This window comes from Chlamydotis macqueenii, chromosome 23, assembly GCF_036417535.1.
Source record: "Chlamydotis macqueenii isolate bChlMac1 chromosome 23, bChlMac1.mat, whole genome shotgun sequence".
NCBI classification, from domain to species: Eukaryota; Metazoa; Chordata; class Aves; order Otidiformes; family Otididae; genus Chlamydotis; species Chlamydotis macqueenii.
The window spans coordinates 1,455,640-1,470,728 of NC_141578.1; the positions used below are offsets into that span (position 1 = coordinate 1,455,640).

The window sequence follows — 15,089 nt, forward strand, 5'->3', positions numbered from 1 at the left end:
ATCGGCCTATCCTCCTGGCCAGGTGGCCTGCAGCACATCGCCACTGTAACGTCCCCTGTCCCTGCCCTCCCCCTAACCCTGACCCATCAGCTCTGTCAGCTCCTCCTCCATCCCCAGGCGGAGCTCCACGCACTCCGGCTGGTTGCTGACATAGAGAGCGACACCCCCTCCTCGTCTGCCCGGCCTGTCCTTCCTAGAGGGCCTGTACCCCCCCATCCCAACGCTTCTGTCGTAGGAGTTGTCCCACCACGCCTCCGTGATGCCAACAAGGTCGTGGCCCTGCACGAGCATGTCTCCAGCTCTTCCTGTTTGTTCCCCATGCTGCGTGTGGTGGCACAGAGGCACTGAGGATGGGCCCCGATGAAGCCGACTTGCTGGCTGCAGCAACGGGAGTTCCCTCGGGCTGCGGTTCAGGTTCTCTCGTACTTACCCGCGATCCTTCCCCGGCCTCTGGGCACTCGCTGCTGGTGCTGGCACCGTGTTGACAGCGGTGGGCTGGATCATGCTCACCCTCCCCCGGCAACAGGAGTTTAAAGCCCTCTGGATGAGCCTGGCAAGCCTTTGGCCAAGGATGCTCTTCCCCTTCTCAGTTGGGTGCACCCTGTCCGCCCCCAGTAGACCAGGCTTCTCAAAGCCAGTCCCGTGGTCTAAGTAGCCGAAGCCCTGGCTGCGGCACCGTTCCTGTAGCCATGTGTTGACCTGCCAGATTCGATTGGCCCTTTCAGGCCCCTGCCCTTTGACTGGGAGGGTTGATGCAAGGACCACCTGCACCCCAGAGTCCTTAACTGTGGCTCCCAGGGCCCTGTAGTCCTTCCTGATGCTCCTCAGGCTGCTCCTGGCTTCATTACTGGCACCCACGTGAAACACCAGCAGCAGATGATAGTCTGCGGCCGTACAAGGTTTGGTACTCTCTTAGCAACATCCCTGATACGAGCATCTTCATTAATCATCCGGATCATGGGGCAGAGTGTACCTCAGCAAGTTCGCAGGCGACAGGAAACTAGGAGGAGTGGCTGATACACCAGAGGGTCACGCTGCCACCCAGGAGGGACCTCAGCAGGCTGGAGAAATGGGCTGAGAGGACCCTCATTAACTTCAACACGGAGAAGTGCGAAGTCCCACATGTGGGGAAGAAAATGGCACTGCACCAGTATATGCTGGGGGCCACTGGCTGGAAAGCAGCTTGGCCAAGAAGGACCCAGGGGTCCTGATGGACACCAGCAAGGTGCCCTTGCCGCACAGAGGGTGAGTGGTAACCCGGGCTGCGTTAGGTGAAGTGTTGCCAGCAAGCTGAGGGAGGTGATCCTTCCCCTCGCTACACTCCGCACTGCTGAGGCCACATCTGGAGTGCTGTGTCCAGTGCTGGGCTTCCCAGTATGAAAGAGACACACTGGAGAGAGTCCAGTGAAGAGCCATGAAGATGACAAAGGGACTGGAGCATCTCTCAGATGAGGAAAGATTGAGAGAGCTGGGACTGTTGAGCCCAGAGAAGAGCAAGCTTGGGGGATTCCTATCAATGTACGTGAATACCCGGAGCGGGGTGCAAAGAGGACAGAGCCAGGCTCGTCAGAGGTGCCCAGTGCCAGGACAAGAGGCAACGAGCACCAACTGCAACACAGGAGGTTCCCTCTGAACATCAGGAGAGTTTTTCACTGTGAGGGTGATGGAGCACTGGCACAGGTTGGCCAGAGAGGCTGTGGAGCCTTCACCCTTAGAGATATTAAAAAAAATGTCTGGGCACAGTCCTGGGCAAGCGGCTCTAGGTGGTCCTGCTTGAGCAGATGACCTCCAGAGGTCTCTTCCAAGCTCAGCCGTTCTGTGATTCTGTGACTGTGTGACTTGACAGCAGAAAATGGCGACGGTCTCCCTCGCTGGTTTTGGTCAGAAGTCGCACTGCAAGCGCGAGTGGCCTGGCTGTTGCGCGCCTGCAGTGCGGGGCTCCAAGGAGGGCGACAGGGGTCGAGGAGGGGTCCCGTGAGGTGACGTCCAGCACTGGCTGCCAGGGCAGAGGAGCGCCTTGGCCAAACGAGTGAGGATGGGTGTGGCGGCTGGGGTGTCTGTGGGGTGAGGACGGACTCGCTGCGGGGAAGGGCCTGGAGCAGCGTCACCTCCTGCCTGGGCCGGGCCTGCCGCTGGCCTGGCGGTTCAGCCCCAGCCACCCGCAGGGCCCCCAGGGTGATGGTGGGGGGAGGCCAGGCTGGGGTGCACCCTCCCTCCATGGGGGCCATCGCTGGTGAGGAAACCGGCCGTTTCCAGCCTCAAAATCACCGATTTCCAGCCTCAAATTCGGCCATTTGCAGCCCCCAAACCGGCCATTTCCAGCAGGAAGCAGTCCCTCACCGTCCCGAACTACTTCCGGGGGCCGCCGGAAGCGTCGCCGCCACTCGCTACGCCACCTGCGGCCGCCAGGCGGCGCCGCGCTCCACTTCCTCCCTCAGCCGGAAGTGGGCGAGGCGGAAGTGGCCGCCGATTGGTGGCAGAGCGCGGCGGGCGGCGGGGCCCGCTAGGCGGGGGCGAGCGGAAGTGACGCGCCGCCCCTCCCCGCCCGCCGTTGTCCGGTGCCGCGCTCGCGCCCCCCGCGGCGGGGTGCAGCCCGGCCCCGGCCCCGCCCCGCCCCGCCCCTCCCGCCGCCGCCGCCCCCGCCCCGCCATGTCCCGCCGCCCGCCGGCGGCCCCGCGGAGCCCAGAGGAGCGGCCGGGCAGCGCCACGCAGTTGTGAGTACCGGGCCCCGGGCGGCGCGGCGCGGCGCGGGCCGGCCCGGTGCTCGCCCCCTCCCGGCGTCGGGCTGAGGTAGGCGAACGGCGCCGCCGCCGCCCCGCTACCGCTGTTCTCCCGGACAGCGCGGGAGCGCCCGGCACGGCCGAGCAGGGAGAGACCCGCCAGGTACGGTCCCGCCGCCCTCCCCCCGGGCCCCGCCCTGCGCCTCGGGGCCCAGCGGGGTCCGGCTCCGCCGTCCGCTGCCCCCCTTTCCCGGGCCGGGGAGGGGGCGAGGTGTCGCCGGTGTCGGGGCGTGGGCTGGGGGAGCGTGGGAAGGCTGGGGCGGGGGAAGCGGGCGGGGGGCGTGCCAGCGTGGCCGCTCCCGCCCTTCACGCCTCCGCCCGCCGCGCGGTGCGCTCGCCCGGCGCGACGCCGCCGCCGCCGCCTCCTCCTCCGCTGGCGGGGCACGCGTTTGCGCGGGGCCGGTGGAGTCGGCGCGCGGCCGGGCTTGCGCCGGAGGCAGCCAGGAAACCGGGAAAAGGAGAGGGGTGTGGGGTCCGGGGGTCTGACCTCCTACGGTAGCGGAAGGGCTCTGCACCAGCCCGTTCGTAAGCAGGTGCTCGTAGCCCCGACGTGAGCCGGGTGACTCCGATCGCACCGCGGAGGGTTTCTGGGCCGCCCAAGGCTCCGTGTTTACAATCCCGCTCTAAACTGGCGGGAGCTCAGCCGGGGCCGGCGGCTTGAGTTGTGGTTTGACCCCCAGAGAGTTTTCCTCATCTCGCTGGCGTTCCCGGGTTGCTGCGTCCGTTGGGCGGAGGGCTCTGGGTTAGCCCGTTCGAGCCGCGGGGTTCCGGTGGCCGTGGCACGTCGCTTTGGCGCTGGTGACGTTCTCTGTGGTTCTGCCGAGGGTTTCACGGCTGACGGAGGACCCGGTCACTGATCGGTAGAGCTGTGGTTTCCGATAAAGCACAGTTAGCACAGCGTAGAGCAACTGTCTGGACCCCAAGGAATATCCCACAAGGGCTGAAATGCTTCCAATTTACAAAAAAAATGTTATTTTGCCGCTTCCTGAGTTCAGCTGAACCCATTAAAGCAAATGAAGTTGGTTCTCTGAGGTCTGTAGTGGCTTGCAGTCCCTGTTTGATTTCTTCGTGTTCGTAGTTGGTGCAGGTTGTCGCTAAAGTAACAGCTGGGGGTAAAGGCAGGCTAAAAAGTAGCTTGCTTCTGCCGAAAGGGGATGTTTCTTCTGAGAACTTTGACGTGTAACCGAAGGTTGAGCAAGTCTCTGTCATTTTTATCTCCACTGCTGTATTTTTTTAGACTGCATGATCGTGGTTTCTGTTGCAGTAGTGTGTTGGGATGCCCCGGTGGTTGTAATGGGTTTGGCAAGTGGTTTTATTTACCGAAAATATTCTGTGGGTGTTTTTGTTAACGTGAAAATTAGGGACAGGAGATGAATATTTAAATACTCAGTATTTTGTCATTTGAATCTGCTGCTTAGCAAGAGTAATAAATAATACGGGATGAGAACTTTAGACAATAAAATTGCTGGGTGTGATCATATAAGTGACGAAAACAGGAATTCTGTTTCAGCTGAGGGAAATGTAGGCTGTTCTTCTCTTTATTTTTCTGGCTTGCTATAAATAAATAAATAAATCAATCTTCATGTCTCTTTCTGTTGTCTCTGCTTTCGTAGTTTGCTTAATGCCATTTCCGTTGTTGCCTGGGAAGCATTCGTATTGCCACGCAGGCTGTTTACCTAAAGAAATAATGACCTTTTTGGGTCAAGAAAGATCTCATCTAGTTGTCAGTTCCCTCTGTGAATGTCACGGAATTGTTATTTCTTTTTTGAAGAAAGCCAACAACCTGGATTTGATAGTTTCTATGGGGACATTAGATAAGATTTCTACCAGTCCACCACTTTTTTTGTTTTCTTCCATGACTTATTGTCTCCAAGTTCTGTTCAGGGATCTGCCTTATATTCAGGGCCACGCTAAAATATTATAACGACAGAAGTATTTCTAAGTGTTAATATATTGAAATTTGAAGAGGTTTCTATTTTTGGGATAGGGAAGTGAAGAAGGTTGAAGAGGAGAACGAAAACTCAAGTTCAGTAATTATGGGAAAAATCCCCAAGTGCAAGTTGGCATGATTTACAGAATACCTTTTTTTTTTTAAAAAAAAAAAAAAAAAGAAATTAGCCTGTTCTTAGACTAAATCACTCTGACACTCTTAAAGAGGGATACTGATGGAAAGATTTTTTCGCTCTGCTTCAGGGATTCTTAAAATATGTTCTTCAAAGAAACAATGGCCTGCAGAGTGAATTAAAATATCTTCTAGCTCTCCTCTTCATCACTCAGTAGTGTACGAAAAGGCTGACAGTGCTTTATTTTATTTTGGTAACATGAAATATCAGTCCTGGTTGTTTCTTTGTATCACCTGGAGAAGTCTTGAGTGATGTGAGAAACATGTGGTGAAGCATTTTCAAATTACATCTGCAATGGCAAAAGCATCTAAAAACGTCAGCGATGACGTCTGTCCTTCCTCTTTCATCCGTGTGTGGGTACAACTTCCCAGTCTCTCATCTGAACATTTCCTTTTCCTTCTTTCATGTCAGTCTTTTAGCTTTTTGTAATTCTGCAATCCTGTAAGTACCTGCTGGTTGTTTCAAGTAAAAGAATGTTGTTTTCCAGAAAATCATAATTTTGGAGTTTTTTGCTCTTTTTGCATAAAGTGTGAAGATAAAAAGCTGCAGTTGTCTTCCGTAAACACGAAAAGCAGAATGATCTGGAGTTCAGACAAACTGCATTTTTTAAAGGAGGTTTCTTCCTCAGCCTACTTACAAGATCCTGTTTGTAGCACAATGTGAAATCCAGGTTTTTTTAAGTCCATTGAGAGGGACGTGAACATTTCTCAAGGTAGCAATGAGAAAAGTGGAAGTGAGCACTGGAAACTGGCATTGCTGCTGACACGCAGATGCATCGTCTATCTCACCTCTCTCTCTCTCTCTCTGCTTTTCTTGCTTCCTCTCTCTCTGAGTGGCTCCCAAAAGTTAGAGGTGTCCCCTTGCTTTGGCAGGTGGAGGACTGTGCCTCTTTGGAGGTTTCTTCTGCCCTGTGATGCCTGTTTGCCGTGCTAGTTAGCTTGAGTGGAGGTAAGTGCCTGTTTGCTCTGCAAAAGCTGTAGTGGTTCAGCAGTGTCTGTGGAACCTGCTGGAAATGTCCCTTGGAATTTGCCTTCAGAATATGAATTCTTACACGTAGAAGAGAAGCTGAGGCTGTAGACCACGGGGTTATCAGAGAGGCACTGAGCGTCAGCGTGTGTGACAGGTACAGGCGCAGAACGCTGTCCGGGAGCTCACTGCTGACCTTCCTGATTTTGCATTATCAGTAGCGCGAGGAGGCGTAGAGTGGCTCCAAGAGTGAGTCTTTTTTTCTTTAGTTAAGTTCAAACATAAAAATGTTTTAGTTGCTCTTTGTTTAAGCAAAAATATGTCCGTACGCTCATCACCCTTCAGTGCTAGTCCTTCTCAGCTATTATTTCTGATTCCAAAACATCCAGCTCCTGATTTACTAAAACATCTGATGGCAACTTCCGCTAGGAACCATGTGGTATGTTGCCCATGTACATTTTCAGTATGTTATTTTTAAACGAAAAATACTGCAGAATTTCCTCCCCACTGCGCTGATAAATCGCGTGAACACCTGCTTTTTCACACAGTATGCCTAGAAATGAGGCATTGTGCCAAAATATTTGGTGTGGGAGTTAATTCTGAGCTTACAGCGGGGAAAGCTCTGAGTGTCTAAAGCCTTTACGTTTTAGACAGACAATAGCATCGTTATTTATGTCGACCACCAAGGGGAATGTGACCCCTCGGACTGTAGGAGGAACTGTCCAGCTCGGGAAGTGAAGAACATCCTTGTGACTTCTCACTTGATGGGAAAAGCCAATGTCTTGACTCACTTCTTGAGCAGATTCAACGGTGGAACGCATGAATGATATCTCCTAGTCACTCTGTTCCAGGCAGAGTTGGAAGCCCCAACGGTAACGGTTCACTGCCAGAAAAATTGCCAATGTTTTGAAACTACTTGGCAGTAACCGGAACACAGTACTGATGTCATCTGGATGGGGACTGGGAAATAATCTCACGTCCGTGTTCTCAATGCATTTATTGATGTAGAAAGTCAATGGAAGAGAGCTAGAGTGCTCTTGGTGACTGAACGTGGAATTGGCAGCTTTGCCTTTTAATCATTCTGGATCTGATGTCAAAACCATGAAACCTACTTCCAGTTCATTTGGTCTCCTCTTTACAGGCGAGGGAAACTCTGTTTTGACCATGTATGGCTCAACATGCCACTGGGCATTATGTTGTTCTTCTGAGAGTCCAGTTCTTTGGGGAAGATGCCTGTGTTCAGGCAAACTCACTTGAAGTGGGAAAGATTTTCTGTCTTGTAATGGACTTGAAAAATCTTGGCATTTGAAGCAGTCACCACTAACTTTTGGCTTGACAAGGTTCTATCTGTCTGTCTGCTCTTTGAGTTCCTGTCTTCACCTGCAAAAAAATCTGCATTTACTCTTCAGATTTCACTGGTGCTGTTTCCATGTGTTCCTCCTCATTTTTGAAGCCTGTTCCTTCCTAGACTTAGATTTCTGTTCTCATGAATGTGTGGATCTTGATAGCACTCGAGTTTGTTGTTTTGTTTGTTTTTTTTTCCATCTCTTTGAAGACGTCCACCTTCATAGTCTGTATCTGCCTAAAGAATGAGCGGGCAGGTGAGATGTAGGCGTATGAGTTGGTCACCCCACACCCTATTCCACAAAGTGAATGTGTGCTGCATCTTGATTTCTTTTTCGTATGTGTGTGTCTGAAGTGATTCCTGCTTCCATCTTGCCATGCGACTAACCTGCTTGTATTTTCCTGAAGCTTTTCTGAAGCTCACACTTCATAGCACTAAGTAGGGCTATTAATAGTAACAGGGAGATGGGAAAGCAAAAAATACGGCTTCTCTGAGAAATCGGAGATAAGGGTTTTCGTTTTCAAAATGAAAGGCCCAGTAAGTAGAAGAGGAGGATAACGTAAGGTGTTTTCTTGGGTCTTTTAACTTATTTTTATCTGAAAAGGATGCCATTTCTTGCTGCTCTGTGATGTGACAGTTGGCTGTTATGTTCAGGTAGTCTGTGGTATTCTGAAACGCGAGCCCACAAGGTACACTGGGTAGGTCAGTACAACTTTTGCTAGTGAAGTTCCTGAAGACTAGAGCTGGCGTTTTTCTGTAGTTAACCTGCTTCTAAGGTGTAGCAGTGCTGGGTATACAATTCACTGATGCACATTAATTAAAATATCTATGCTGTGTTCACTTATGCTATCTTTTCGTTTTTCTTTTTCTTTCTCTTTTCTTTGTTTTGTTAAGCATTGCAGGCTGTATGTACCGAGTAGTTCAGACGACGGGACCAGATGGAAAAAACCTTCTGAAATTACTTCCCATTTCTAAATCTTCTGGAAGCTTTGTGCCAATAGTTCAGTCTTCAGCCATGCCAAATAATTCTAAAGCGAATATTTCTAGTCCAGTCCATCTTACTTTTAAAACACAGCTTGCCAGTACTACTGCACCTTCATCTGTTAAGATACCCGTTTTTCAGTCTCCTAATCCTGGAAAGATTATTCTTGCAAGGACGCTAGACAAACAGGAAAGCGGTAGGGCAGGTTCTGAAAAGGAGTGCTTAATTCCAAACTCAGCTGCTGACATGCAGAGCAGTGGTGTTTCAGCTGATAGGCTGTCTTTGCAGAACATTGCCGTAACGAGTTCATCTCACCAGAGTAACACTGCGTACATGTTGGTAAACACAAAAAATCTTCCAGTTTCTGTGAAGTCTCCAATACTGCCCTCTGGCCACCACCTCCAGATACCAGCTGATGCAGAAGTGAAATCTGTCCCAGCTTCTTTTTTACCACCTGTAATACAGCAAAAAATACTTGCAGCTGCAGCAACAAATGTGTCTGGAGGAGCTGACAGTACAAAAATGCCAACTGTTATTTACGTGTCACCAGTGAACACAGTGAAAACAGTACTTCCCAAGCGTTTGAAAGCCATTTGCCCAAAACCTTCCACAGAAGCTTCAAAAACATTAATAACGACAGCTGCACAAAAGGGAAGTGGTTCTTCTCCTGAGACAGTAACATCCGATGGTCAGCAGGGCCAGCAGACTCCAATGAAATGGATTGTGCAAGAAAGTCCACAGTCATCAGCGCCTTGCCTTATTCCTGTAAAGTCATCCAATAACGTGGCTTCCAAGATCTTGAAAACTTTGTCAGACATGAAGAATGTAGAAGTTAACTCTACAAATATTTTACCACTCTGTTCTGGTGGTCCTGGTGGAAGCCAAACAAAAATCACACCTATTAAAGATAATGCTCTGGTCATGTACAATGGGAAGTTCTATTTATTGACCAAAAGAGGCTCTGATGTTCTGTCAGCACCTGCTGACAAACAAGCATCTTCCTCTTCTGATGCTTCACTTTTAAAGGAGACATCCAAGCTGATTGATTCTACTGCAGTCAATAAAATAACCAGTAAAGTAGTGAATCTGGTATTGTCAAAAAGCAAAGGAATGGTGCTGTCTCAGAAGGATCCAAAACCAGGTACAAACTCAAAAAATTCTTCACCAGCTGGCTTAAGAAATGACTTAAAATCGGCACCTGCAGCTCCGGTGACACCAAGTGCTAATCAACAGAATTCCACTGTAAACCAGAGAAAGAGCTTGCCCCTCACCGAGAGCATTTCAAGTGGACTGACCCCTATTACAGCCATAGGGACCAAGGAAAATAGATGCCAAAATGGCAAAGAAAAGATTCATTCCCCCAAAGCAGCAAGTGCTGTTTTACCTCAGTCTAAACAAGAGTGTGCTTTCAGTGAAGACTGGCAAAAGGTAACTCTCTCCAATAAACATGCCCATCTCAGTCTCTGCTAAATTGTTATGTGGTCCTGATTCTATTTAATAAGTTCAGAGATTTTTGTAACCGGCTATCCTGTCACTGGAAATGCTGGTCTAAAGAGTGGTTCTATTCAATAAATGATTTTTTTTTCTCAATAAGCTTGCACTATGCAAGTTAGAAAAGTGAGAAAATACATGAAGAAATGGACAGGGAAAAGATGACTTTTTGTTTCCTCACAAGATAAATTGTTGGTATCAACTGACACTATAGGAAAGTTGTTCATTGAGATCTGGGAGCTATCTGCTTTCTGATGTTGTTGGTGACACATTCTCACAGCGCAGCCATTGTCTGTGTTGTAGGTGTGATGTGAGGTAGAGAAGTTTGCAGCTACACGAAAGGAAAACAAGGTGGAAGAGCAAGATTTGTCATCCAGAGTCAAACTCTGGTGTTGCACTAAGTGTAGCTCCAGTTTCTGCTATCTCAGACTGCCAAAGGCAGGAGCTGCCTTTCCTTCCTTTCATGCCATGATGGGAAGAGGTCCACCTCCTTTGACTCATGATTTCATGTCATGCAGAAGAAACTCTTGCGATCTTTATTGGCTTTCCTCCTTCAGGCTGGACCCACATATTCTTTTAAGATCATAATGTCAAAAATATGTTAAAAGTCCTTAGCCTCAAGTCCCACAGACTTTACTCGTGAAGGGTTGTAGGTCAAGTTTTCAGTAACTCAAGAGGCCAGAATGAATTTGCCTCCAGATAAAAAAGTCATTTGGAAGCTAGTTTATACTTGCTTATGTTGACCAAGCAGAAGAGAAATGTCAGCTGAGCATATCTGTGCAAATTTTAGACATTTAATCATTGCAACAGACTGTAAGGCCGCTTTTTTTTGATTGTTCCTCACCTGAAAAATGGTTAAAATAAACCATTTTTTTTCCTTTAGTGCTGTGTCTTGCCATGTGCTAGCATTCTGATTTGCTTTACCCTCTGTGAAAAAAAGCATGTCAAATATTTGCTGCTTTTAGTCCCTAAATTTGCAAGCGCATGGATTGGCAGACATACTGACGCGAGATTTGACTTGAAGATCAGAAACAGCTCAGGTTACAATGAGGTTAGATACGAGAGACGGCTGACAGTGCTGCTTTGGTATTGTCAGCCACAATGCAAGTATGAAATCCTGTCAGCAGTTGAAGTGACTCTGAAGACACTGTCGGATCTTCCGCCATCTTCCTTTGTTACTTGGAAGTTTTAGAACAAGTGATTCCCTTGTTGCTTCTTTTACTTCTGTGGTTTACCAGTTGGACTGTGCATTTTCTGGATGTTCCACATGTACTTGGGGTTTTATATAACTAACGAGAGTGTTAGACCTGTGATAATTTCTGTATAATTTCTCAAAATTGGCTTACCTGTGTTAAGTATAACTCATGGAGAATGGCAGACAAAACAAATGTTCACCTTTCTTTCTAGTAACTAGGTTTTATTTTATTGAGAGAGAGCGAGCGAGAGAGTGTGATTGATGGCTCTCTCACTGTTTCTGTATTTCAGATCCAGTATGAAAAGATGGATTCACCGGGAAAGGTTATTCAAGTCAAACACCAAGAGAAGCCACATTGGAAAGAATACTTGGAATTAAGAAAAAAATTTGGTCTCACTAAGGAGGAGAGAGTTTACCTTAAGAGAATACCACTAAGGACCTCCTGTGAGAAACCAGAAGAAAGGGTTTGTTCCAGTAACAGCTTGAAAAGGAAAAATGATTCTTGCAGTTCATCATCGTTAGATGTGGAAATAATAAATCAACATCAGGAATGTGTTAAAGAGGAAAAGGTATCTTGAATCTTTTCAGTGCTAAAATGCGTACTGCAGTCCATTCAGAACGCAGCGTATGTATAGTCGGTACAGAGCTGCGTGGTTTTTTGGACCCGCCCACATCTGGATTCGTCAGGGCAAGGCAGTAATTGTTATAGTCCCTGTGGGAATTGTTCCTGTACCACAACAGAGTTGTGTGATTTCAGTACGACCATCTGAGAATTTTTATCCTCTTTTTCTGGGTTTCACTGAAGGAAATTTGAAGAACAAATGCTTTGAAGAAGATTGGACCCTCTAGTGGTGGCTGAATAGCCAAAGGGATGGTTTTTATTGGAATAGAGTCCATACCTCTGTGTCCTGATTTATATTTACCCTTCTGCAAACAATTATGTTTATCCAGTAGTGCAACGGATGTAAGCAGAATAATAGATGAATAATTTCTTGTGAGGCTTTACCCTTGAGTTTGAAATCATTCAAGTGCCATTATTTTAAGGCTCTTCAGTCACTCACATGACTAGGCTGAGTTCCAAAGAAAGGTATTGCTTAGTCATGTCTGGTTTTATTAAAGGAAATTTAGCTGCGTACCTGTCTAATCTTTAGAGTTACGAATGTCTTTATAAACTTCGTCCTTTGTCATTGGGTAGGAACTTGCTTGGGTGCTTCTGGAAGGGTTCTGTCCGTGTAAGGACTTCCATTTTAATGCATTAAAATAATTTTATCCATCCAAAGTAATTCTGTTCAGCCATAGTGTTCTAAATTTTCTTCTGTATGATTCAATTCTGCCCAGTCAACTGCTTTCTCAGGCTTTAATAATTCTGTGTTAAGAGCCCTGCTTTGGGCAGACCTACTGGCCGCTCTTAGTAAAGTACATTAACATGTAAATAACAGAACAGCTGGGAGGAATCTGGTCCTGTAATGGACATTATTGTTAATGTTCGAGCTTTTTGGAAATGTAAGCCTGAAGAATTCTTCTATGTTTTAAATTTTCCCGCCAAGTTAGATAGAAAGGTTTTGTCTTACACTCTAGTTAAAGACCTTCAGCGGCAGCAGGAGATGATACCTATGCACAGGAAAGGCAGAAGTGCCCTGGCAGTGTTCTGTAATTGTTAACTGGGAATCTTTGCTAGAAAAATTTTGAACATGGAAGTATGTTTGCTGAAATCGCTAAAAGAAACATCTTCCATATAGTAATTCTAAGAAGCTTGCAACAAGTAACTTGTAATTTGTGCTTAGTGAACTGTGATGTTATAATGTGGGACGATGCTCAATTTAACAGAAGTATATTTTGTGTGTTTCTTGACTGTACAGATAATTGTGGATCTGGAAGAAGATTTCACTAAAAAAAGAAAAATAAAATCCTCACCGCTGTCAGACAGTGGAAAGAGAAGGAGAACGTCAGTCAAGTCAACCACAAGACCAAGTTCAGAAGATATCAGCTCAAGTTCCAGTGTACTTAACAGAAGTGTTTCCCCTCCACCTGTCTTACCCCAGCAAAGCATTTCTGCAGACTTTGTTATATCATCTCTAGGGAGGGACTCTGAGCAAGACTCGTACTCTCAATGTAGTGACGTTACAGACTCAAGTATGCCAGTTCTAGTGTCTTGTGAAGGGGATACTTCAGTTCTTGAAGGTTCTTTCAGAGATGATGCTTTCCCTTTGACTCCCCCAGACTTGGATGAAACAATACGGGATGAAAAAATAAAACGACTGAAGCAGCTCTTAAGAGAACGAGAAGCAGCGCTTGAAGAGATGCGTAGAAAAATGCAGCAAAGCTGAAATACCGAAGCTGGTGATCTGGATCATATTCATCTTCATTTCAGAGACTTCAAGGAAATTCCTTTCTTAAACAGACATGAATATTTCTGGTAGACGGAAGATCGTAATGAGATCTACAGCACATGTGTATTCAGAAAAGTAGAGATTTCTTGTTAAATACCAGAAATAAAAAGACTTGAACCGTCACATTCTGGTTCTGGGACATTATATGTATCAAAGAATGCAGAAGAGAGGCATTTTTATTAGTGTATTCTCTATATTTTGAATTGAGGGGTTTCTGTATTAGTCCTAGCAAATAAACTTTTCCACTTTGGAATCCCACGGCCTATCTCTTAGAAACTGAATGTAAATTGCAAACCCCAATTGTAGATAATTTTTTTTTTCCTGATGTTTTATAGTGCGCGAGAACTTTTGTGAACTTCTGAGAACTGTTAATTGTCATAAAAGGCCAATGGTCAGTGTTTGATAAATGCTGTTTAAGTGATCTAGGAATTGGACTTTAGGCAGTAAAAATGCAGATATTTATACAAAACCTCTTACAGATGTGAAGACAGAAGCAGTAGAAAGCCCTGTTGATGCTTGTCTGGATACCTGTCTCTTGCCGTTATTATTGTAAGCCTTTGTAAGGCCTTTGCCAGCTGTGCAGCACTGATGGGTGGGGTTATTTTGCGGGGGGAGGTGTATTTTTTTAAAACATAATTACGTTGAATAATAACTTGTTGAAGCAAAAAAGGCATATTTCTTTACCCAAGGGTGGTATTTTTAATAATTCTTGATGAGTTTCTTTTCCAGTAATCTGTTCAGTCATTATTTGAACATGTCTCTTGCTGCCTTCATTTGATGCTACGTTTGTTTTGCACTGTGCGTTCAGACTGTCTTTGCCATCATAATTTTTGTAGATCTTTGTAGCGTATTTTCCCAGCGTGTTCTGCCATGTGTTGTATGGACGTCTTTCACTACCCTCTGTTGTCCATGTCGTTGAATCTTGTAAGGCCCATCTGCAGTTCTTTAGTCTTTACTGTTACAGCCATGACTTACTGCTTTGCCACAGAATTTGTCACTGTTTTTTCCTTGTCCATTTATGGCTATGTTCAACATGACTGATCCTTGTAGAACTCCATTGCTGATTTCTGTTCTCAGGAGGCTGTTTGCTACTATTCTTATTTCCTGTATTTTAATCAAATTTTCATCTGCAGCGGTTTCCTCTATTATCACGTGGATGCCCAGTGTATGCATAGGGTTTTGGCGAAGGGTGTTGCTTTGGAGTTTTATCTTTGGAGAGCCCAGTAGACTGTGTCAGCCCTACGTTCCTTATTAACGTGCATCTTGACAGTGCAAAACGCTCAAGTGGGTTAGAGAGGCAGGGCAGCCTTTTACAAGGGAAGAAAAAGATGGTCCGTGCTCTGAAGAGCTTGAGATAGACCAAGTGTAGAAGATGGTACACCAAGCATGCAGTGGTGGGTGGAGAAGGAAGCTATGTAATGGAACCAAACTCTGTAATGATTGAGATTACTGTGTAAAAGGCAAGTGCTTGTGGTGGACCAAGCAAGCAAGGCTGAGCTTGTCACGGACATCCATGGGTTCACTGTGCATGGAGTGAGTGTTTTGGGGCAGAAATCCCATCGTTTAGCACAGGGAAGCAGACACCTAATGAAGGGCTGATGCACAGCGGGGAGAATGATGTGAATGAATTGGGCCCCATGACCTGCGTTAGCACGCAGCCCAAGTATCGCAGAGCTAGGAGCACCCGCAGGACAGCTGAGCGCCTGAGGAAAGGACTGCGTTGGTTGGACCAATGACCTGCATCCTGTAGCCTGACGGTAAGGCCGAGTCGCTTGTGGCAGAGGTGTGCACAGATGTTATGTGTCCTTTATTGGCAG

At 47.1% G+C, this 15,089-nt stretch overlaps 1 protein-coding gene across 4 annotated transcripts; it reads left to right on the top strand.

The window, feature by feature from the left end:
* The first annotated feature begins 2,568 nt into the window (after positions 1-2,568).
* Positions 2,569-14,329, top strand: LRIF1 (ligand dependent nuclear receptor interacting factor 1). Of its 4 annotated transcripts, XM_086765445.1 has the most exons (5): positions 2,569-2,883; positions 5,776-5,851; positions 8,109-9,624; positions 11,173-11,451; positions 12,742-14,329. In XM_086765445.1, exons 3-5 carry the CDS (start codon positions 8,122-8,124, stop codon positions 13,207-13,209), a joined length of 2,250 nt encoding a protein of 749 aa, XP_086621571.1. In that variant the 5' UTR covers positions 2,569-2,883; positions 5,776-5,851; positions 8,109-8,121; the 3' UTR covers positions 13,210-14,329. The 4 variants fall into 4 exon arrangements, with proteins under 4 accessions (XP_086621571.1, XP_086621570.1, XP_086621568.1 ...); XM_086765444.1 differs by lacking the exon at positions 5,776-5,851; XM_086765442.1 differs by lacking the exon at positions 5,776-5,851 and having other exon boundaries at positions 2,584-2,714.
* Positions 14,330-15,089: the final 760 nt, after the last annotated feature.

Bases quoted from the DNA above. Each gene is read 5' to 3' on its own strand.
- LRIF1 (XM_086765442.1), top strand. From the start codon at position 2,650: ATGTCCCGCCGCCCGCCGGCGGCCCCGCGGAGCCCAGAGGAGCGGCCG. The intron at 9,625-11,172 runs GTAACTCTCTCC...TCTGTATTTCAG, and splicing joins TCAGTGAAGACTGGCAAAAG to ATCCAGTATGAAAAGATGGA. The intron at 11,452-12,741 runs GTATCTTGAATC...TTGACTGTACAG, and splicing joins AATGTGTTAAAGAGGAAAAG to ATAATTGTGGATCTGGAAGA.